Source organism: Gallus gallus, chromosome 2 (genome assembly GCF_016699485.2).
Source record: "Gallus gallus isolate bGalGal1 chromosome 2, bGalGal1.mat.broiler.GRCg7b, whole genome shotgun sequence".
NCBI classification, from domain to species: Eukaryota; Metazoa; Chordata; class Aves; order Galliformes; family Phasianidae; genus Gallus; species Gallus gallus.
Window position 1 is genome coordinate 77,551,995 of NC_052533.1, and position 22,571 is coordinate 77,574,565.

At 37.3% G+C, this 22,571-nt stretch overlaps 1 protein-coding gene across 9 annotated transcripts in view; it reads left to right on the top strand.

Moving 5' to 3' along the window:
• CTNND2 (catenin delta 2) overlaps positions 1–22,571 on the top strand; it is a 623,362-nt gene that overhangs the window by 473,296 nt on the left and 127,495 nt on the right. For all 9 annotated transcript variants that reach the window (XR_001465252.4, XM_040695591.2, XM_015282257.4 and 6 more), the window contains one exon: positions 12,037–12,250. Coding sequence is in view for 8 of the 9 variants with exons in the window: in XM_040695591.2 (XP_040551525.1) it covers positions 12,037–12,250 (214 nt within the window). In the remaining variant the exon portion in view is untranslated. The remainder of the gene's footprint in view (positions 1–12,036; positions 12,251–22,571) is intronic.

Below are 22,571 nucleotides of genomic sequence, written 5' to 3' on the forward strand. Positions count from 1 at the left end.
CATAAGATGAATGCCTTCATGCTACTTCCTATGGTGTGCAGCAGGTGCAGGAAGAACATTGCACTGTTTCATGAATCTCTCTCCAGTGGCCTGGGAAAAATGTCCTGGTTGCATTAAAACATTTGTAAAAGCTGCATCTTTTTTATTTGGAAATATTAGGCAGTAGGGAAGGAAAGGTTGAAAGAAAGTGTCTTTTGACATAAGTAATATGTGTTCCCACAATTTGAATGGGTGCTGAATACATCTGCAGCTTTTCAAAGCAGTATGATGTTGTAGCGTATGGTCTGATTTCTTTCTATACGTAGCTCTTCTGGAAATTGCTTCTATGATTTATGAGGCCAGTGTATGAATGGAGATTACTTTCCTATTGTAGAGCATATTTTTTTATTACTATTCTCATCATCCATCATGCCAAGGTAAGACTATGTATAGAAATAAAATAATGGAGATCAATATCAATATATGTAATTTGATGCTTTCTTGAGATACCTGTAGTAAAAAGGTTGGCAGCAAAACAATTTCAATAATACGAATGGTAGTCCTGATAGAAAAGCTACACTAAATGAAACATCTAATGTAGAGGCCATCAGATGATCATCAAAATGTATTTAGAGTTAGAGAGATGGCTGTTACCTAGCTACCTAGCTAGAGGGTAGCTACAGCAGAAAGCAGTTTTGTAGAGTCATGAGGGCACCTAAGGCTCTAAAGCTAAAATGACTACCTATCTACCTGGCCACTGCATAAAAACTGTTGAAGGCACTGGAACCAGTGATTCTTTTAGTTAATCCCAAAGTAAACTTACAGCAGTGCTACTGGAGTCAGGCCTGCTCTTATAGATTTACACTGATATAACTCAGAGAAGAGTTAGACTTGTGCCATGTAATAAATAAAAGCAAACCAAAAGAACTGTAAATAAGACATAAACATTATCCATTTCAGAAGCCTGGAGCACTGCTGTACATTTTGTACTGATTGTGGACCAGATTCTTCCCCTCTCCTCATCTCAGAAAAGTACTTCTTGACTGATAAAAGGCTGACATTTTTACTGTTGGTGTTATCTTGTACAGACCTTGGTTCAGGCAGATAAGGAAATGTGTTAGATCTGTGAGCTATGGTTTGAAAAGTTATTTGGAAGATAATAACTTTTCTAGTTTCACAAAGAAATGCAGTTTGTTCCTGCATACTCAACTGTATAAAAATTAATTGTAATACCAACTCTAGGGATCATTTAACACATAAAAAGAAATAATTCACACATAACAATAAATGACACAACAGGTCCAAATCAGACCTGTAAGTCTGAGCTGCCACTGTAGCTGTTGAAGAGCAGGTGGGAAATGATGCCCATCTGCGTCACCAGCAGTGATGGATCAATCTGGGCACGTCCCTGGGCGTATCACTGGTATGTGGTTAGCCAAGCAAAGCCCTTAAAGAAGGGGATGTAATATGTATGCCACATCAAAAGTATTATAGTTTTGGAGTTGGTTTTTGTTTTGAAGCTACTACTTTGCTGTTCTTATATCGAAGACTCCAAGACCAACTGAAAAATTGCTACAACTCACAAACTTGTTTCCAAAGCCATCTCAACAAAGACACAGAGATATTTTCTTCCATAAGTGAAAGAAATGCCCAACGCCATGTGTACAGGGTGTTAGAAGAACGCTGTGGTCAGAGAAGGAAAAGAGAACCTGTCAAAGACAAAAGAAAAAAACAGTACGAGTGTGTATGTGTGCGTGTATGTGTATATATATAATCCTGCATATTGAACTTGGGTATTATAAAATCCATAATGCATGAGGCAGACATATGTGCTTCTGTTGACTTTTCTTCTGCTTATAATAGTAACATTAATTGGGAAATGGAAGAAAGAGTATGTAGTGCAGCTTTTCTTTGTGTCCTTAGACAAATAAGGCAATTTTACTTGTCCAAGTTCCTACACATCAGGAGTACATACCAAGGAGACATGTTGTGAGAATGAGTTAATTAGCTTGAGACAGTAGCTGCCTCCCACTTTATCTCACAGAAAATTTTCATGTGACTGAGAGACTCTTTGGAAAATAGTGCATCAGTTAAAAGAAGATAATGCTTCTTGTTTAGGTTGCAATAAAGGAAGTCTTGGGAGCAGAGGTTTTCAGGTAGCAGTATGATACTTGATTGAATAAATTCTAAATTTATTTTTAATCCTAGAAGAAATGGTTTGTTGTTTATTCTGTGAAGTAAACTGTCTGGGATAGCTACAGCATGAGTCAAAGAAGTGTCTTTTTGAATTTCCAATTAAATTTGAAATGTCAGATAACATTGTTTGGGCTTAGATCACACACACACACACACACAAAGGAATTATCTGTGGTCTTATTTGTGACCACTGTTCTTTGATCATATTTCTGTGTAGATTGAATAAATCCCACTAGCAGTATGCTTAACTGAATGTAGTTAATTGCCACTTCATAAATTTTCAGCTGACATTACACTGACGACCTCTGATGCTATTTTTTAGAATATCTGAACTACTGACCTACTGCTTTTGTGTAAAGAACTTATTCTTTTATGTAAAGAAAAGTGTGCACTATCTTGTTTATCTTCACTAGGAATTTGATCATAAGAGTAACAGGATGTTCTTAAGTGAAGTGTGTATGAAGATATTTTCTCCCCAAGAATAAATGTAATCATTCATACTCAAAAAGATTATTAATTCCTTTCTAATACAAGAGAGTAAATGATCCAAACCCTTGGCATTAATCCTCATTTTTTCATTTAACTTCAGACAGTGCTGGATCACTGCTTGAGTAATGCTTATGACTTTTGCATCCTAAATTGATATTGCTGTTGCATTATCTGTGGAATGCACACTGATGAACGTTCTTTAATACTGTGCCTTTTTTGACTGTTTTAAAAAGGGGAGACCACAAATATAAAGCAATTAATTACAGTACCTTCTGGAAGCATTGAATTGTACTTATCATTTCTAATATGTGTGTGTTTGAATCACACCTCCAGTGACTCAAAAGCTGAGAAATTTGTTTAATGCAAGTCATTATGGATCTGTTTCTTTCAGGAGATGCTGTTTTTGAGAGAGGACTTGAAAATCATATTCCTGATGCCTTCGCATTCAGATAAGCATGTTAGGTCAGCTCTGTGCCTGCAGTTTGGAGTGTTATTTGAATGATCCCATTAATGCTTGATGTTTAGTTTTAGAATAGGATGCTTGTGTAGGCATACAAATTATTTGGTTTTATGAGTAGCAGGGTAAACTACATTACTATACTTAACTTGTGCCTAGCCGTAGATTTTTCTTAGTTGTAAAAATTAAATCCTGCTAAAACCGTGATTTATAATAGGCACAGCCCTCCTACTGAGGGTGAAAAACAAACTGCATCGCAGCACAGAATACATTAAGGCTTACTGACTGAGCAGCATCTTTATTCATACCATCTCAGGGCAATTTTAGAACAAGATTTTGAGTCTCCTTCTGTTGGAGCATGTTTTTCAGTCTTTGTTAACCCCACGCATAGATTGCAGAATTTAAAGAAGTCACTGAAGGGACACAGGGATAAGCAAATTTATACTTGGTAACAGAAAGATGAGGGCCAGTATGGCAGTAGAGGTTGAACCTTCCCGCTTATATTCCATTCCATTTTGTTGCCATGTGACAGATGGCAGCAGAGGGACAGGCTGACAGAATGGCATCTTACATGGGAGTGCAGTTGGAGCAAAGGTGTGTCATCGAATTCCTCTGTGCAGGAAAAACTGACGTTCATTGATGCTTGCTGAACATTCTTGAAGACTGTTAGTGGGTGTGAGCACAGTGAGGCGGCGGTTGGTGCATTTCAGCAGTGATGACAATCACAGTGGTCACCTCCAAGGGTGCAGATTTTTACGAGTGCAGCATGCAGGCTCTTGTTCATAGCTGGCGAAAATGCACAGCTAATAGTGGTTGATGTATTGAAAAACAGTGTTTTATAGCTGAGAATTTGCTCTATCAAATAGTGTTCTTGTGCTCTTTGTTGTAGTTTCCATGGAAGTAAATAGTAGGCATTACATTCAGAGTAACCAGTGTGGAGTATCCACTCCCAAATGGAAAGCTTCTGAATATTGACCCCGTGCTTTGAGTTCTCATGTATCACATAGCCATTCCTTCAAATAACTGCATGATTTCTTCATGCACGGAAAAGTAATTCCCTTCCTTTTTAATGTGCTGCAGTTAGCATGCAGAGAACAATTCTTATTTGACTTAAAGCAGAACACCATATATGTACTAGTGGCTGAATTTATTTAAATTATGCCTGCTCACAGCTTTATGTCACCATTTGATCAAACAAGTCCTCAATGGCAGTTCTGCAAAACTGTTTTTAAATGGGACCTAGATCCAAGCCCTGTTTTAGGTTCCTTAACCAAATCAGACTTCTGAGCTAATGCAGCAATTTGCATAACATTCCACTTTATTTTAGGATGAAATTGCTCAGCACTTTTTTAAACTTGTAGCAAATTACTTTGCTAATGAGACTAAATTGTTCTATGATGTTACAGGTAAATTGGTCTGTAATAAATCTCATGTGTGTTTGCAGTGTAAGGATTTTGTATTGTCTACCCGCTGCTCCAGAGGCTTTTAAGAAGTAGTGGAGAGAAATTAAAGTCTAAACCGGTATATCTCTCGTAAGAGACTTATTGTCCTAAATATCATTCCCTTATCCTGCTTTGGAGATTTTTCTTTCATTCAAACCCATTAATTTTTATGAATCAACCTTCTGAAAAGTCCGGACACGAATTAGCAATGAGGCCACCTGCCTTCCAAAACCACACATTTAAGTGTTTTTTTCTGCTTATATGAAAGTTGTTGTAATAGTATAAAAAGGGCAAAAATACATAATGGGAATGACTAATGGAGTGGGAAAATCTAGGTATGTAATATTTTTATGGGTGTCATCAAGTTGCTGTGCAAGCATTGGCTTCTTGGACTGGTCTGAAAGGAAGCACCAATTTCCTTAACTGCTTGTAGTCGAGGAATGTCCCAAACGCTGTGCTGCCAGTCACTGTTTAAAAATGCTCTTTGGCATTTGATTCTGCTTTCTCTCATCCATGGAACAGAATTGCTGGCAATCCATTTGTCTGTGAAATCATAAGCAGTTATTTTGCTAGCTAGAAAGCCTCTTCCAGCATCTAAGTACGTTTAAATGAATTACTACTAAAAATTTCAAGAACCAGTCTTCAAATTAACTTCATTTTTAATTTGGGATCTATTGTATATATACCATTACTTGTGCTAACAGTCAATTGTACGTTGATTGTTGCATACACACAGTGGCATTGCAAATAATTTTGCATATTTAAACAGTTACATTTTGATATATTGAAACATGCTTTCTTAATAGTGGAAATGTCACTGAGTAAGTGGTGGATGATGCATTGTGTTATGTCAATTAAGTGGATGATCGGTATCTGTGATGTATCAAAAGGCATGATAGATGTTTTCCACCTCGCTTGGATGAAGAGTTAATCAAATTGTTAAGAAAAATGCTGAAAGTAAACATTTAGCCATGAATTCATCTTTGCATTAGGGCTGTGAAGCTGTTAATGGCCAAACGCTTAACATCTTGTTGGGAAGAAGGGATTGTAATATATTACAAACACACTTTATCACTCTGTTAGCCTATAATAATTTTTGTCACTTATTCTTAATCCACCTCTCTTTCCATTATATTTTACTTTGTGAGGCATGGCCGTCAAAATTCAATACAGTTCCAGTTTTATTACTGGTAAATGTGAAATATATCTCAGATACCCATGTGCTGAGTATAAACAGAAAAGAAAGGGTGTTTTGGTTTCTACCATGGCATTATTTTTAGGCTGTGTTGGAATGCTTTGTTATCTAACTGTTTTTTGGCCAAACTGGTTAAAATTTGAAGCTTTTTTTTTTAATTTATTTTTTTTACACAATAGTAATACTGAAAACACCTAACTCCTTTGTGCTTTGGCTTTGCTTCTGCTGTTACAGCGCCATAATCAACAGCCAGATTCAAGGGCTGGTGTTCTGATGCCTTGATATGAGGAAAGATGACTCACCTATAAAAGCATGCATTCTGCTCAAGCTGACAGTCTTGGTTATCTTCACTTTTAGGGCAGACCTTCCCTTTCCCCAGGGAAGCAAGCCAGTAGAGTTTTCACATTCAATTGTTAGACTTGAAATAGAGAGCCTGGAGGAACAGCATGGATTCTGTGCCGAATCAGTGACAGGTAGCATGTTTTGTCAATTAAGGTCATGGACTGTAATGCTGTTACTGCTTATACCTGACAATAATTCATTTTCAAGCCGTGTTATGATTTATACAAGATTTGGCATGTATTTATCACAAAAAATAACTAGGAAATTAAGAAGGCTGCAAATTTCCTACAATACTTTTTTTTCCTTTTCCCTTAGGTGTTCATAAATTGTCCTTCTGTCAGTCACAGTCATTTAGAAAATATTCTTTGACCCAGAGTGGACTCTGAATAAAGGCAATATTTAACCAGCATAAAGAGGAGCAGGAAGAGGATGCTGTAAGCTATAGGTGCAGTCATCCTCCCCAAAGGGAGCTAACACACATAGGGGGACATCTCTGGATATTTTTTTTAATATAGCTCTTTGTTTGATCCACTGACTCTAGTATATCCTTCGTAAGAGGACTACTTAAATGCCACATGAGCTACCTCCTCCTGACTGCGGAATTGGTATTAGTGGTGTTTGTAGTTATCAGGACTGAACTCCATCTGCTGCTTGTAAATGGAGCAGGACAGGTTATGGCATTGCATAAGATGGACACTTCTCCATTAGATTAGGTTAAGGAGTCAACTGAAGATTTTTCTTGTTTATGTTCTTCAGTGAATGTGATACAAGGCTGAAAATGTAATCTTACATATCCAATTAGGAAAGCAAGCTGTCAAGTAGTTCACATGCTAAAATCATGCAGTCATCAAGGGAATCTGTATTGATTCAGGCATATTATCAATGTATCATTGACTTGTTTTTACTAGTGCATATGCTTCAGGCTGGTCACATGTGTCTCCTGATAGATTAAATATCCAACAGTCCACTGTCATGGAAAATTTGTTGCGGTAAACAACACTCTGAACTGTTCATGGCTTCTTGACCTCTGAAGCAACATCCACTGATTAACAGTCAGACTTGAAACTTATAAATTACATTTCTCAAAAGCTCTTCCCATAAGACATCCAGATTATCCGACTTAGGAACATAGGTAACTTCACTACCTCCAGCAAAGGTCTGAACACACAGAATCATACTATCATAGAATCATTTGAGTTGGAAGGGACCTCTAAAGGCCATCTAGTCCAACTCCCCTGCAGTGAACAGGGACACCACAGCTAGATCAAGTTGCCCAGGGCCTGATCCAGCCTCACCTTGAAAGTCTCGAGGGGTGGGGCATCAACCACATCTCAAGTCCAAATTCACCTTATGTCTGCATAGTGTGGATACAAATATGTTATCAGATGCATTGGAAAAGCAAACTGTATATGAGGCCAGCGGAGAAGACTCTGATGTATCACGCTGACATTAATTAGACAGATCTGCCTGTGAATCAGAAAGCTTGGCATCTTTTCTTCTTCTGTGTGTCTGAGTACTGGCAGAATGTGACTTGACCTGACCTGATCAAGTGCTTCTGATCAGCAAATATTAACATTAATGGAGGCCCAACTTTAGAAGCAAAGTTTAAAATCTTCCTGGAAGAGAGAAAAAAAAAAGAAGAAGAATAGTATTCATTTGAGGAAAACTGCTTTGTACCTTATTACATGGAAAAAAAATTCTTGAAAAATGTCATGGTATCTCCATTCTTTCCAATTTTGTTTTGATCAGTGTGGATTTACACTTAGTGGTTATTAGGAAAGCAGATTCAATTCAGACCTGTGGATGATGAGATTTCTGATCTCTGCTATGAACTGTCATACACTCTGTTATGCCATGGGCAAAGGATGCAACCCCTTGTATTTATTAACAACTACCTACCATCATTTTATGAAGAAATACAGAAAATATTTGTAAGGAGAAAAAAGGGAACTGCATTCAGAAACGAGGTGTACTGGGATTAGAAGAGGCATTTGAGAAATACTGTAACAGAGATTCACCCAACATTTTTATTACTTCTTGTCTGATCGTCTTGACAGGGTGAAAAGGGGACAATATATTCAAGGGAGAATGAACTTTATGATGTGAATGGCTGAACTCAGTTGTGCTGCAGAACATGAGAGTAATTCTTTTGGCTTCACTACTGACTACTCTGGAACTGAGCTGTGTGAGAACAGTTTTTTCTCCTGTATTCTCTGAAAACATGATAGTATGCTGATTATTTGGTCACAGTAGGCAAGCACAGGCTGCTATATTCTGTTTTATTTTTCTCCTAGGTGCAGCGCAACAGTAGTTACTAATGTATCAATAGGTACTACATTAAGAATGATTCTCTCCACAGAAAGACAGGAGAGAGACAGAAGAATCTATCCAAAGTCCTTTAGGGGGGTGGGATTTGATGCTCCACTGATGTAATTGCTGCTTGTCCACCCATCTGCGTATTCTTGGCAAAGACATTTGGCAGTAGCTCTGTTGAGTTCATTTGAGCCATGGCAATTTCTCTCCGCTTGGAATCTGCCCCAAGAAACTCAGTAGGTCAGAATTCTTCTCTGGGCCGCAGCTGTAACTCCATAAAGAACTTGAAGAAATGATTTCATTTTCTTTGCCTCAGTTTCCCCAGATGTGAATAGGTTCTATTAACAGTCATCTCATAATTTGTGAGGCATAGTTCAGTCTGCTGAAGAATACAGCATTAATTAGCTATATAGTAAGTGATGGAAATACAAAGACATGGTGAGACTTCTAGGGAGTAATTAGCTATTGGAAAAGCAAAAACAAAGCAACGCAATAGCACAGGTAGAGGAAAGCATCAATAACTGAGGTCCCAATTCTGAAGAATCAGCTGCACTGCTGTACGTGTGACAGTGGCTACTTTGCCAAGTATGAGAGTTTGGAAATTCAAGGGAAGTTTGAAAAATGTTTATCTTTCCCATGTACCAATAGGTTCTTTCTTCAGTAGAATTTACGAAAATTTGGCAGGTTAGGTGAAGTGTTACATGACATCAGTTTCATTTTTGTTGTACTGCCCATATTTTTTCTTGATGGAAATGCATTCTAGATGAATATTTAATGTCCTTGCTTTTAAGAAAGTATCTTTGAATGACTTCAGTCCGCTGACAACTTCATATTCCTGGGAGGTGAACACTACTGAGCTGTGAGTTACCACAACTGAAAAGAGACAGTACAGCTCAAAAATACCTTCTAACTGTGACAGAAGCAGACATTTTCACCTAGAAAGGAGCAGAGGAAGGAAAAACGTGTCAACTGAGAGCACCCCCAGCAGTAACTCTGAAGGAGCCTGAGATGTCACTTGACTGGTCACTAGGAGATGACAAATGGGGAGCATTGTACAGATGTGATCTGGAGAGTGGATGAAACACGGCATGCACCTTGGGAGCAAAGCAAGGCCAGGCTCTTGGGGAAAACTGCAAAGGCACAGCTTGCCTCGGAGCACTGGCAGAGCCCTTTTCTACTTTGGACGATTTGTAGTGCAAAAAAGGATTTTTGCTGCATAGTTCATATTTTTTCTCATTTTTCTCATCATTCATAATTTTTTTATTTTTGCCAGTGAAGCAATTAAAATATTCATTCAGCATATTGTGTTTTAAAAATCTAAAACACAAAGATCAGCAGGCATGTTTGTATTCTGTCATTCCTGATATTACTCAATCATACCAGAACAACTTATGTATTTTTTAACTGCATTCTGTTTTCCACCAGATCCTGTCTTGTTTCTGTGGTAAAAGTGTGAAGCTCCATAGTTGGTTCACCTTTTGCAGAAGTGAAGCATAAATTTTTGTTTCTAATTTTTTCAGTACATGTCATCTATTTCGTCGTGTAGGTGGATTTTTATGTGGTATGCTTGATTTTGAAAATCTGGTAAAGGAGGAGAAGCAAATGTATTTCAGACCAAGAATTAAATCACGGTAGATTATAAAAACAAGCAAACACTCCACTCCTCCCACCATTACCACCTCCTAACTCCTCCCAGATAAACCTGGTTAATTATTCCTGGCTTGGAACACAACAAAGAATGTAATTGCAAGTCATCCTGTTCACATTGGTAAAGTTTCGATCTGCAGTACATTTTCTCTTTGATATCTTTTTCTGGTTTCTGAACTGAAGGATGTCAGCATTTCTCTGAACAATAGAAGCATGGGCTTTTCTTGACTGTACCAGTGTCTGTTCACAGCTCTGCACTTCCATGTGGTGCTGGCTGCTGTAGCCTTCCAAGCGACCAGCACACTGCTCAGAAGGTTGGACTTGATGAGTACTTAAGGGAATATAGTTTAGTTCATATAAAAGTTATACTTTGAACAGTAGCTATTGCTTTGGTAGTTAGCCCAAAGCCATGTTGTAAATATATACACATTATAATAATTTAATACAGTATATTGCTTTTAAGCGATGAAACTGCTCCATTACCAGGTCTTTCTGTTGCTTGTTACAGAAATAAGAAAATGCCAGACAAGCAGGTAGAGAAAAAGAGAGAACTATTTGATCAGTGGGTATAGCTGAATTTTGGAATCTCAAAGGCTGAATCATTTTTCCATCTTTAATTGCAGTGATGTTTGTGTCAGGTACATGAAGTGCCACACATCAGTTGTACTTAAATATTTTGAAGTTAGTAGATGTAGCATGAATTCTTAATACATTTGAATGTGGTTTGTTTAACCTTTTTCTTTTCTCAAGCCTCAATCCCACAGACAGCCTCACAAGAACACTTGCACATGGAAGAACAACAGCACAAAGATTTCAAAACTTTGTCATCATAAACTTTGATTCTAAAAACCTCCCCTTTCCCTGAAGTTTTGAAAGTACCCTGTAGCTGCCTCCTTTCTAATGTCTCAGTCAAAATATTACTAGAGGTGGTAAAATGGCCAGGTAAGTTCCTGGCTTGCTTTGAGCTTTCACCAGCAATGCACTTAGTGAGAAAACTTTTGACAGAGATGTCTATATAGCTTACTTGAAATTAAAGCATTGTACTCCTTACATGTTAGTTATGCATTAGTCTCGTGTCTCATAATTAGACGCAGGTCTGTTTACTGTTTTTAGAGCAAGTAATGCCAGAATACCCTCAAGCTGGATTTGTTGCAAAATATTTTGAAATAAGCTGTTCTTGATATTTTTGACATCCTTGATCATTTAATTCAATTATTTTTGTTTAACTTGATGATAGAATGATAGTTTATATAAGATAGTGTGTTCAAAACTTACTATGTAGGCCAGCTTAGGAATGAATAAGACTTTTTGTCTTAAAACACTTCAGGTGATTTAAAGGTAACTTCTAAATTAACAGAACAAATTTCCCTTGATTTGTCCATCGTACCTTTCTTTATGTTGCTGCAGACTTCCTCCTCTTTGCTTTTTAATCTCACTTGCAAGACTTTTTTTCCCAATCTTGATGTTAAAACATTGTCACAGGTGCTGTAGTAGCTGCTCACATTCTGAGTTAAATGCAAAACGGAGGGCTCCTAGTAACTTTATTGAGTAAAGTATTGTGGTGTATTTTTTGTTCATGCACAGTTATCTCATGTTCTTTTCCTACAGTGCTTGTGCTCTCTAACTTATGTTGCATTACAGTCTGAAACAGAAGATGTTTCTCCAGTTCAGGAGAAACCCTTGACAAGCCAAACTTGCTGAACCTTGAGAAATCTTGCAGAGGCAACACTTTTGGCTAACTTTTGGCTGCTTTTACAGAGGTTGAGGTTTGTCACTCTATGGTTATGTTGCCACAAAAAAATGAATACGAGAATTCAAATGGGCGTAATGTTGCTACATTTGTGCATTTGTGAGGCTGCCAGTGTACCTTTACTGGAGAACACCCTGCATAAGCCAGAGCTTAATTAAACTAGGTATCATATATACTGCTGGTTTTCATTTCCTAATGTTATGGTTATCATTTTGGCCTGTTTCAGATAAGAAGACAAGGTGGGATACAATTACTGGTGGACCTATTGGACCATCGGATGACAGAAGTCCACCGTAGTGCCTGTGGAGCTTTGAGAAATTTGGTGTATGGGAAGGCAAATGATGACAACAAAATAGCTCTGAAAAACTGTGGTGGTATTCCAGCATTAGTACGGTTACTCCGCAAGACTACAGATTTGGAAATCAGAGAACTGGTCACAGGTTTGAATCTTTCCCTATCTTTTGTTCAAGTTCTGTGTAGAGCCTACAAGCACAGTTCTGTGATGTGTGTCAGTAGCTCCATCAGTAACTTTTTTTTTTTTATTACTATCTTCCTCATGGTAACAAAATACTTCCAAGCCCTCTGGATGTATGTAATATATGAATCGCTTTATTTGATATTATGCTGTCTATGTACTGGAGTGGGCATGGTTTCCTGATAGAGTTCCTGCTTATTTTGTTCTTGTTTAGCCATCAGTGCCCTTGCAGGTGTTGTACTCCATGCACAGCTGTGATTTTTTTGGACAGAATCCTACCATCGTCTGTACTCTGCTCCCCATCATGTCTCATGTAGGGCTGTGGATGTAGAAGTCAGCATTCACTGAATGCTCTTAGAAGTTGTTATTCACTTCCTGTGTATCTTGTACATTGAGAATAATGGTTTTGTTGTTGTTGTTTAATTTTCTTACAGTTTTGATAGGAAAATGGAAAAACATGCTGGAGAGATGGACAGCCTCTTCTGAAGCTTTTTGTTCCAAAATTTGATAACATTATATGTGATGTATGTTAGATAAAGGGGAAGCAGGTAGTGGTGAAGTCTATTTCTTTTCTTCATAGAATGAAGAAAATAGAATAAAGAAATCCAGCCTTTCTAAGATTTTCCAGGATTTTTCTCCAATGAAATTTAAGTTTATTTTTCCAGAAATACAAAAATGCTCTCAAACAGTACCAGTCAGAAACATTTGGAGACTCCTTTCTCCTAAACCACCCTAATTAAAATGCAAAACAAAAGATAGATGACTTTGTTTTTTTTTTTTCATGTAGTGATTTCATTCTATTTGATTGCTAACATCAATGGGGTAATTAATTTAATGCTACAAGTTAAAAAAACCTTAAGATCTTTCCATTATCCTGTTTTACAGTGCCTGTATTTTCATTATGATTTTCCTTCTATAATATGTGAGAAAAGTTCTCATCTTTGTCATAGTATTGTCAGTGTACACACTATCATCCATGCTTCTGCAGAAATTACTTAATCTGGTGGGTCAGGCCCAGGTTGATAACATTGCCATCCATTGGCTGACTCCAGATTCCTTCCTTGAGGGTATCTGAACTCCTCTGTGTTTATTAAATGGAGAGTGCAGTATGTGATTTTGTTTCTTAGTTACATCACCTATCACCTCACACTTGTTAGGCAGGATTAATAGCACTGAGATCCTGGGTTACACATGCTCTGATGGAGTCTCCTGCAGAGTGACAGAATTACTGGCAGATCTAATAAAGTGTAACCACTACTTCAGATTCAACATACTTACTAGAGTCTTGTTATGTTGTCTCTGCCCCAGCTCTAGGGAACATGCTGCTTTTTTGTTCTGAGTAATATGTGGCAAACACCTAATGAACATCAGCAGTACACTTCAGTGGTTTGTTTCAGTGGCAGCTTCCATGCTGTCTGTAGACTATACATTATGCTATAGGTCATTTAAGGAGAGATAATAGGCTACAGTTTACATTCCTTCCATTGCACAATATGTTGTTAAATTTTCCTGAATTCCAGCAGAAAGAATGAATGTGCTGAACGCCCTCAAATTGCTGCTACCAAGCAGTTTAGGTACTATCAGTGTCAGGAACCAGCCTGAATACAGCTAGATGCAGCTAAAGGAGATGGTTAGTATCAGGAGTGCTGGACATCTGTGAAAGGAGTGCATGGTGAGATGACTTCGAGGAACGAAATCAAACTTCGTAGTTCAGGAGGGCCTACTTGTGTGTTTTGTGGGTTTTTTTTTTTGTTGTTGTTTGTTTGTTTGTTTGTGTTGTTTTACTTTTAAGTAGCCAGTACATCCCAGCAGGCTATTGCTTGCGCTGTCTGGGTTTGTGCCTTTTGGAATGCAGATTGCTAGCACTGGCTTTGAAAATGAAATTCTGATGGTGATAGCTTTGGAAAGCTCCTTTCCAAAGCAGTGCTCATAGCTGCACCTCTCGTCTTGTACCTCTTTAAAAATGTGCTGGAATTTGTGCATCTTCATCAGTTCTCCTTTTTTGATAAGCATGGTAGTGTGACTGTTACCCCGGTTAAATTCCTTACCTCTGTTCTTTCTGGGAAAGGAAGGGTGAGTCTGCAGCAGCCGCCTCAGGAATAAGAAATATTTAACTTAGTGGTGGGCAGAAGGGAAAATAAAAATTTCTCCCACTTCCTGTCATCTTCCTTGAATTGAGGTGGCAGGAGGATAATTATTTCAGTAGTGCCACCATAGCCTGAAGGAAGTACAGAGAAAATAATAGCAAATGTGTGTTTTAGTAGTAAACATACTACCTTGAGCCTTTCAAGCCCATGTTCATTCTGTATCCTGTCTACATAAAAGCTGTTTTTGTTTGTTAGTTCCAGAGAGAGCACAAAGTTCCTGCCTTAAGAATTCATGTGGACTCACTCTGTCACCATAGCCTCTAAATATTCCTCACACATTTGTCCTCAGTGCACTCCTCTTGGGTGGAGAAGTATCATTATCTCAGTTTTACAGATGGGGAACTGAGCCTATCAAGTCTAAATGACCTGTCCAGAAATCCAGCAAGACGAAGGTGTGAATCATTTTGAGTAGGCACTTAGCTGTGAGGAAAAAAATATGGGCAGAAAATGTTTTTAGCAGCTCAATTTATCTGAATAGTAGTGAAGCATTCACTGCCTGCTTCAAGTACCGTGAAGCACATGCCCGCCAAGGTGACAGTTATGATATTAGTTCTTCCCTCCAACATGCACATTTTCTTACTTGTTGTTCCTTCTCTCTGAGGAGCTTAGGGTTTCAATTTTGAGCTATCTCAAGACTAGTTTTGGAAGAGCACTTAAACCTGCAAACCAGCTTTGTATCCTGGTAGCTCCTTGCTTTTCAATATTGCCTTTAACAGCATGAATGTTTTCTTCCTTTTTCTTCAGCTCCTAGGCTGAAGCTTTGAGAGAAGTGTGGTGCCTAGCTGCTATGAAATTAAGTGGCGTTAATGCCCATTACATACTTCTGGAAATATTGAAAGTTTTCTCTTCCAGAAACATTTCTATAGTCACTCTTTTTTTGCTGGAAGAAGCTAAATAAAGTAATTGAGGTAGACCAATGGATATTAGTCTTCTCAGCAGGCCTGGGGAGAAGGATTTGGGGATATTGGTTCATATAAGACTCAACATGAGCTGGCAGTATGCACTTGCAGCCCAGAAGGCCAACCGTATACTGGGTTGCATCAAGAGAAGCATGACCAGCAGGTTGAGGGAGGTGATTCTGCCCCTTTGCTCTCATGATACCCCACCTAGAATACTTTGTCCACTTCTGGAGCCCCCAGCACAAGAAGGACACGGAGTTGTTGGAGTGGGTCCAGAGGAAGGCCACGAAGATGATCAGCAGGCTGGAGCACCTCCCCTATGAGAACAGGCTGAGAGAGCTGGGGCTCTTCAGCCTGGAGAAGAGAAGGTTCTGGGGGACCTTATAGTGGCCTTCCAGTACCTGAAGAGGGCCTACAGAAAAGCTGAAGCAGGACTTTTTATAAGGGCAGGTAGCAACAGGACATGGGGAAATGGCTTTAAACTGGAAGAGAGTAGATTTAAACTAGATATTAGGAAGAAATTCATTACTGTGAGGGTGTGAGACACTGGAACAGGTTGCCCAGTGAGGTTGTGGATGCCCCCCTCCCTGGACGTGTTCAAGGCCAGGCTGGATGGGGCTTTGAGCAACCTAGTCTAGTGGGAGATGTCCCTGCCTATAGCAGGGGGTTGGAACTAGATGATCTTAAAGGTCCCTTCCAACCCAAAACATTCCATGATTCTATGATTCCATATAAACGTTATGTAGAAGTGAAACATTCTGATAGAAATAAGAGTTTTTATCAGGGCCTATGGTGAGGAATCTGCAACCTCTGACAATTTCCAGAGACTCGAGGAGAATCTGAATTACAACACCTTGTTTCATGTAGACCTGTAAATGAAAAGAATTCCATGTAATCTGAATGCACCAGAACTAATTTAGTTGTTTTTTCAGCCCAGCCCTGTGTTACTATCTTCCACAATAGCTCCTGTTAATGGAGCCTTTTATTTTAGAATAATTAAATGCTAACACTTTTCTAACAAAAACAAATAAAAGAGAACACAGTGCAAAATTAGAACAGATTCTGAAGATGGTAGAAAAATGTTTTCACTTGTTATTAATGAAAATGTGTAGCTGATCGTGACTCAGCTTTCATTCCCTGAGTTACAGTTAATTATGAACTCTTCCACAAATTTCTATTTTAACATTCTTTCTCTTTGATTTATTATCAGGGGAAAAAAAAGAAAAAAAAATGTAAAAATAAGATGTGCTGGCAAGATTAATTCTGTTGATTCCTTTTGGAGAAGGTGAGGTAAAGCAGCAGTTGGTAGATTCAAGCTACCCTTGCTCCTTGGTTACAACAGCTACACCTGATGATGGGTTGGCTGTTTCAGATAGAGCAGTTTAAACTCCTTTTCATTTTGTCAAACAAAATCAATCACAAACGGAAAGACAGATTATACTTCTTGAGGAATAAGCTAGCTAAATTAGAAACACCTCAATTTAAACAGGTCCATTCTATGACTGTACTCCAATTTTTCAAACTGTTTATACTATATTTAATTGAAAGATAAAAGTAGATGATACATTTTTAGAAAGCACATTATGATAAAGAAATAAAGCTTTAAATAATTACAGGAAAATTATTAAGCACACCTGATGCTTATTTTGGTTGACATTAAGATGTCAAAGATCTAACTATTGTCTACTGAAAATATATAAATGGTAACGATCACGGTTTTAACCCTCAACATTTAAAAAGCATGAACTGTATAACACTACATGTATATACTGTATAGAAAGATGCATGTGGTCTCAGTTTATTTCATTCACATTTATGTTGAATCAAAAAAACATATTACATTGTTGCAATAAATAGTAAAAAATAAAAGCTTTTGTACCTACTATTCCTTCCGAAGAATCACTCATCTCCAAATGAGTTTAAACCATGGTACGGTTGAACATGAATTTTTTTTCATTTACTTAATGAATCTTGGTTTCTATTACATATCTGTGTTGTCTGTACTTTCAGCTGAGGCCTACTTAGATTTTTTTGCTTGATTTGCCTTTAGTTATACCTCATCTTATGCAACATTATTATGTCATTGTTTTGTGCTTTACATTGCATTTTTACAATTTACAAGTTATTTATAACAAGATATTTTATAAACTTACTGGTAGTCTGGTAGTGTTGCTGAAAGCACCTATATGTCGTCCTACTTATATGTATGTGAGTTCATATCATGTGTAAATAGGTACATAAATCATTGGCATGTTGGTCAGGAAGTTCCCAAAAGTCCCTTTGAGTCTCTTATGTATCTTTTCTAATCAGTTTAATAGCAAGTTAATGAGCCTGCAGTGAGATGTTAAGCAAGTTTAAGGGAGTAGTCTATTTAAATGAACCTGTTGGCTGACCTCGGTGGAGGATATATTGTGATTCTTTTTTCTTTAGCTAATTCTGGACTGTTCTTTAGAATTTTTAACTTTCGAGTACAATGACAATTCATCTATAGGGGGTTCCCAAAGTCAAAATAACATGACAGTAGTCATTTCTTTTTGTGATGTTGTTAATTGGACTTTCAGTTTCACATCTTGTAAATAATGTTTAATAATATTATGGAAAAAAAAAAGGAGTATTTAATACTTAGGTTCTTAAAGCAATTTATCAATTTAATAATTCTCTGAAAAAGTGCCCTTGATATTAGCTCAGTTACTGGAGCGTGTAAACACAGATGTGACTTTTTATTGTGATGTAAACATAACTTCTATAGGTAGAAACTATTTGTAGCCCTTTTGCTATTTATCTTGATCTGAAGATGATTAGGGTGTTTCATCCCACTCTCAGGAGATATTCCCACAGACATAGGTAAAGAAGAATAAGTAATATTATTATTTTATTTCTCATTTATATAGTTCTAAATATCTGTTATAGCCTTTTTTTCAGATTTGTATTAGATATTCTGGTCCAACATTGTATATTAAATGACCCAGTTATTGATTATATTCAAAAGCTGTTATGAAACAACATAAAGATAAGGAAGCTTGGCCAGTGAAAGATTGAATTAATTTTCACTTTTTGATGTTTAATGTAAAAGGATAGGTAGGAAGAGATATGTATAAAGTGGCATGCTTTTGGAACCAAAGAGAAGACTTCAGCATTACTGTAAGTGAAAATCAGATTGTAAAGGTACGGTTTAGGTTCAAATACATGTGGTGGTTATAAAAAATCTTTTCAAACTGACAATTTGAAAAGCCATAGATGTGCTTAAATTATTATGATTGTGTAATCGTGGAAATAGCATTGCTGCAAGGTCAACATAAATTTAGTTCAATATAGACTTAGCTAAGTAAGACTGACAACTATCATTTGGGGCATATAATTCTAGTTAAAGAAAGTGTAAGAAAGGAATCAGTGAAGAAAGTATACAAATACCTTTCAAGATGCAACTCTGTGAATTAGCTTCTTCACCACCACCACCAACCAATCTCTTTCTCCTGTCAGTCAAGGAAATCAGAATGTTTACATGTAGAAGTAGATAACCACTAAATTAAAGCACAGCTTTCAGAAGTGCGTGCTTTGATTTGGGCAATAAAAGGCATTAATTCATTTCTTGTTTAGTTTTTCCTCTGCAGATATGCAAATTCCTGTAATAATTTGAAACAAGTGCTTAGAGGAACTCAGGCTCAGAAATTGGTGACTTACGAACTTTGTTTACCTTACAGCCAACACCTGGAACAATTGAGGAGGAGAAAAATAGAACAGAAAAAAAAAATTTTCCTAGGGATACTTTTTAACTTTTTTTTCCTATTAATTTTATAATAAGATTAACAAATTTCAACTCTATTTGCTTAGTCACTTAAATTTGCTTCTATATTTAAATGCCAAATACATTTTCTTCAGAAGAGCTACTTGAAGGATATTGTCTCTTATCTTTCCTACTGTTTTATTAAATGGATGCAACTGTAGGTACAATTTCCTAGCAAAATCAATTTTAAAAGTTGATGAAGTCTTTTGTGCGAATACACTTTTGATTTAGTGTTTTAACTGATAGTTGTTATCAACATTGATAAAATTATTTGTGTTGAAAGTTTTGTATCCAGTTACATTGGATGAAAGCCAATGGCTGAATAAAGAATTACATACTGTAGTTTTACCAGTATTTCTTCTCTTAAAGCACAAAAAACTTTCTATTTCACATAGTTACCGAACTATTTACTCTCTCATTTGTTGTAGTCAAGGTATCCTTCAGCCTCCTTCTTCCTTGTGTTTTGGGTTTCATATAGAATGCCAAATCCTGCATGTCTTGGATTACTGTAAAAACATGCATTTCACCCCATAGCTGAAACTTTGTATTGTAGTTCCTGGTTCTTATTGTTATGCTTAAAATCCTATTAAGGGGAGAAAGGAAAAACAAAGGTTTCTTCTGTGTAGGAAAAGTAATTGCTAAACTATCTTGTTATGTATGCACCAAACAATTATGCTAAATTAAGCAAAAGTAATACAAATAAAGGATTAGACACGTTGTTTTCAGAAGTAGTTGTTAGAGTTAACCAAGTTAAAGGTTCCAGCTTTGAACACCCCTGGCAAGGCTTGTACAAGCCCTCTGAACTATTTCTAGCAGTGGCAACAGAATGGCTAGTAGGGTACTGGGCTACTCTGTTTTGCCACCCTAGTAAGAAATTCCTTTCAGCTTTTACAGTGTCGTCAAGAACTGGTATTGCATCAGTAGATGTGCTTTACCAACACACGGCTAGCTGTACAGTCTGATAATGTTTAAATTCTAGATTTTTTCATCATCTACAGAAAACACTGTGAGCATTTCTAGAAACACAGGAGTGAACTGCAAACAAATTCAAAGGAGAAATTAGTTGGCATTTTATAACATCTTCCTGTGAACCTCTCATGCCTCGATTTACTGTGCAATGAATCCTCCTGGTCCTGACAAGCCATTGCTCTCACTAACTGGGGAAGGAGAGGGCAGCGCTGCTCATACTATAAGTTATTGCAATGCCGATTTCCACCCTGTAGGCTACAGCACTGCCAATCAATCAATTGCAATGCCATTCAAAACACGTTCTGTTTATAGCTCATCTGTAATGGCAAAGCTAAAAGTAATTTAATAAATTGTGTAATTTTGCTTCAGAAATGATACTGTCTGATCAAATAACACTTATGCAAACAGTATTGACAGTTTCAGTGGAACCATTTTCTACAAAATCTACTACAATTTGCTGTCCAATTATAAACAATCTTGCCCCTTTCTCAGTATGCTGTCATTATTTAGGCTCTGAAAATGGGGAAACCCACTGATAGGACTTGTCTGCATGAAGAGTTGATCTCAACTCTTTCTAAATGATCCACTGAACTTGTTCACTCTGTTGCTAGTGAGAAAATAAGGAAAGAGTTTAAAACAGATGCTGTCTAATATCTTCTGCTCCACTTTCTTAGCAACAGGCTGAAGCACTGATGTGGTGCATCAGTTACACTCAGCATGTTATTGTGAGCGGGAGCAACTCATGAATAGTGCTGTGGCTCAAAGCCTCCCTCAAGTTGACAGTGTCAGTTCTTCAAGATGAATAAAGGGAATCACGACTCATTGGCATCCTGAGGTCTCAGTTGGCAGCAGTGCAATGTCCACAGCACAATGTCCCTCTCTCCTTGACCTTGGGGTCTGCATGGGGCTCCTTCCACAGCCCTAGGCACTCCCAGAGCAAAGCCAGCACTGAGAAGAAGCAGGCCCCTGCCTACCAGGCCATGGCTGTCATGACCTGCTGCTGCCAAGGTAGGGCCAGGCCCATCCTGAGGCTCTGCACCACCAGGTCCCTGCACCATTTATTCACTTGTCCTAAATTTACTGCAGTCAGTCCTATCCCAAAACCCAAGGTAGTCCCTCTGTGCTCACTTTTTCTTGCTGGAAATTGAGTAAGTCACCTATGAACCAAATTAACTTTCAAAACTCAATTAGAAAAAAATGTTCTTAGCTTGTACAATGAGGAAGATACAATTTCTTCTAAGAAATTCATTCAAGTTATTTTGATTCATATGGCAACCAGAGAGATAGAATTCATAATTCACTTGCTAATATACTACATGAAGGGTTTTTGGGTTTTTTTTTTGTTTTTTTTTTTTTTTGTTTTTTTTTTTGGTTTGGTCAAATCTAAGTTTAAGAGGAAGTATCAAAACAATCTGGACTGATAAATAGAGGACATCTGTTGCAGCATATGGCTTGATGTAACAGCTGCATTGAACTTTGTTCAGCAAGCAATAATCCTTTGGAAAAAAATCAGCTTGGCATATAATTTTGATGCCCCTGCCTGAACACTGGAGTTTAAAATACTTGCAGTTCAAAACCTCCCTGTAGTATGGAATGTTTGCAATGGAAATGTTATTGTGATTGCAACACGTCATAATTTTTCTTCTAATAGATCTGAGTATTTCACGTTTTTAATTGGTGATGAAACTGCTTTTTTTGTTTATTGTGGCCAAACCAATTTTATTATTTATTTTAGGTCAATTTCCCTCCAACAATTGTATTTTCAGTTATGACTTTTATATATCCATTTTAAGATATGATTAAGTTGTGAGGTTTTGAGGAAGTGTTCACCAAGCCTTCCATTTAGTATGTAGTTGTGACTTTATAGATAGGTCTGACTTCCTAATTGGTTCTTCTGAGTAAGGTCCTTGGTACCTAGAGCTTTAACTCGATGGTGAACTTTAAGTATAACATTTTTTTTTTGTGCCTTTATAAAACATATGTCTTACTTTTGGGTGCTCTAGAACATTCCCCAGTAAAATACACATGTAAACATTGAAGAAAAAAAAAAGCCAAACCTTCCCATCCATGTGAGTATCATTGTACGATTTTCTTGTTCTCTAGCAAGATATGTAAGTGAGATTGATATTGTTGTTACGTGTTAGGATGAACTTGTATTTGAAGTTTGTTTATTTTTACTGTGTTTTTCTCATTGACAATTAATTGCTTTTGATTTGATTTTTGTATTTTATGGCAGTAATATGGAACCAGATTAATTACATCAGTCAGGAAAGAAAGAAATGCACTAACCACTGGTCTTTCGACAGTAACTGAATTTGGCACTTCCAGTAATTCCACTGTAATCTAACATTAAAGCTGATACCTTTATAACTTTCTTGTGTGACAGTTCCCTTCCACAATTAGATGTTATTTTAAAGCATACGACAAAGAGAAAGCAACAGTGCTAGGTCAAAATTCAGTCCTGGGACAAGTATACAGACTTCCTCA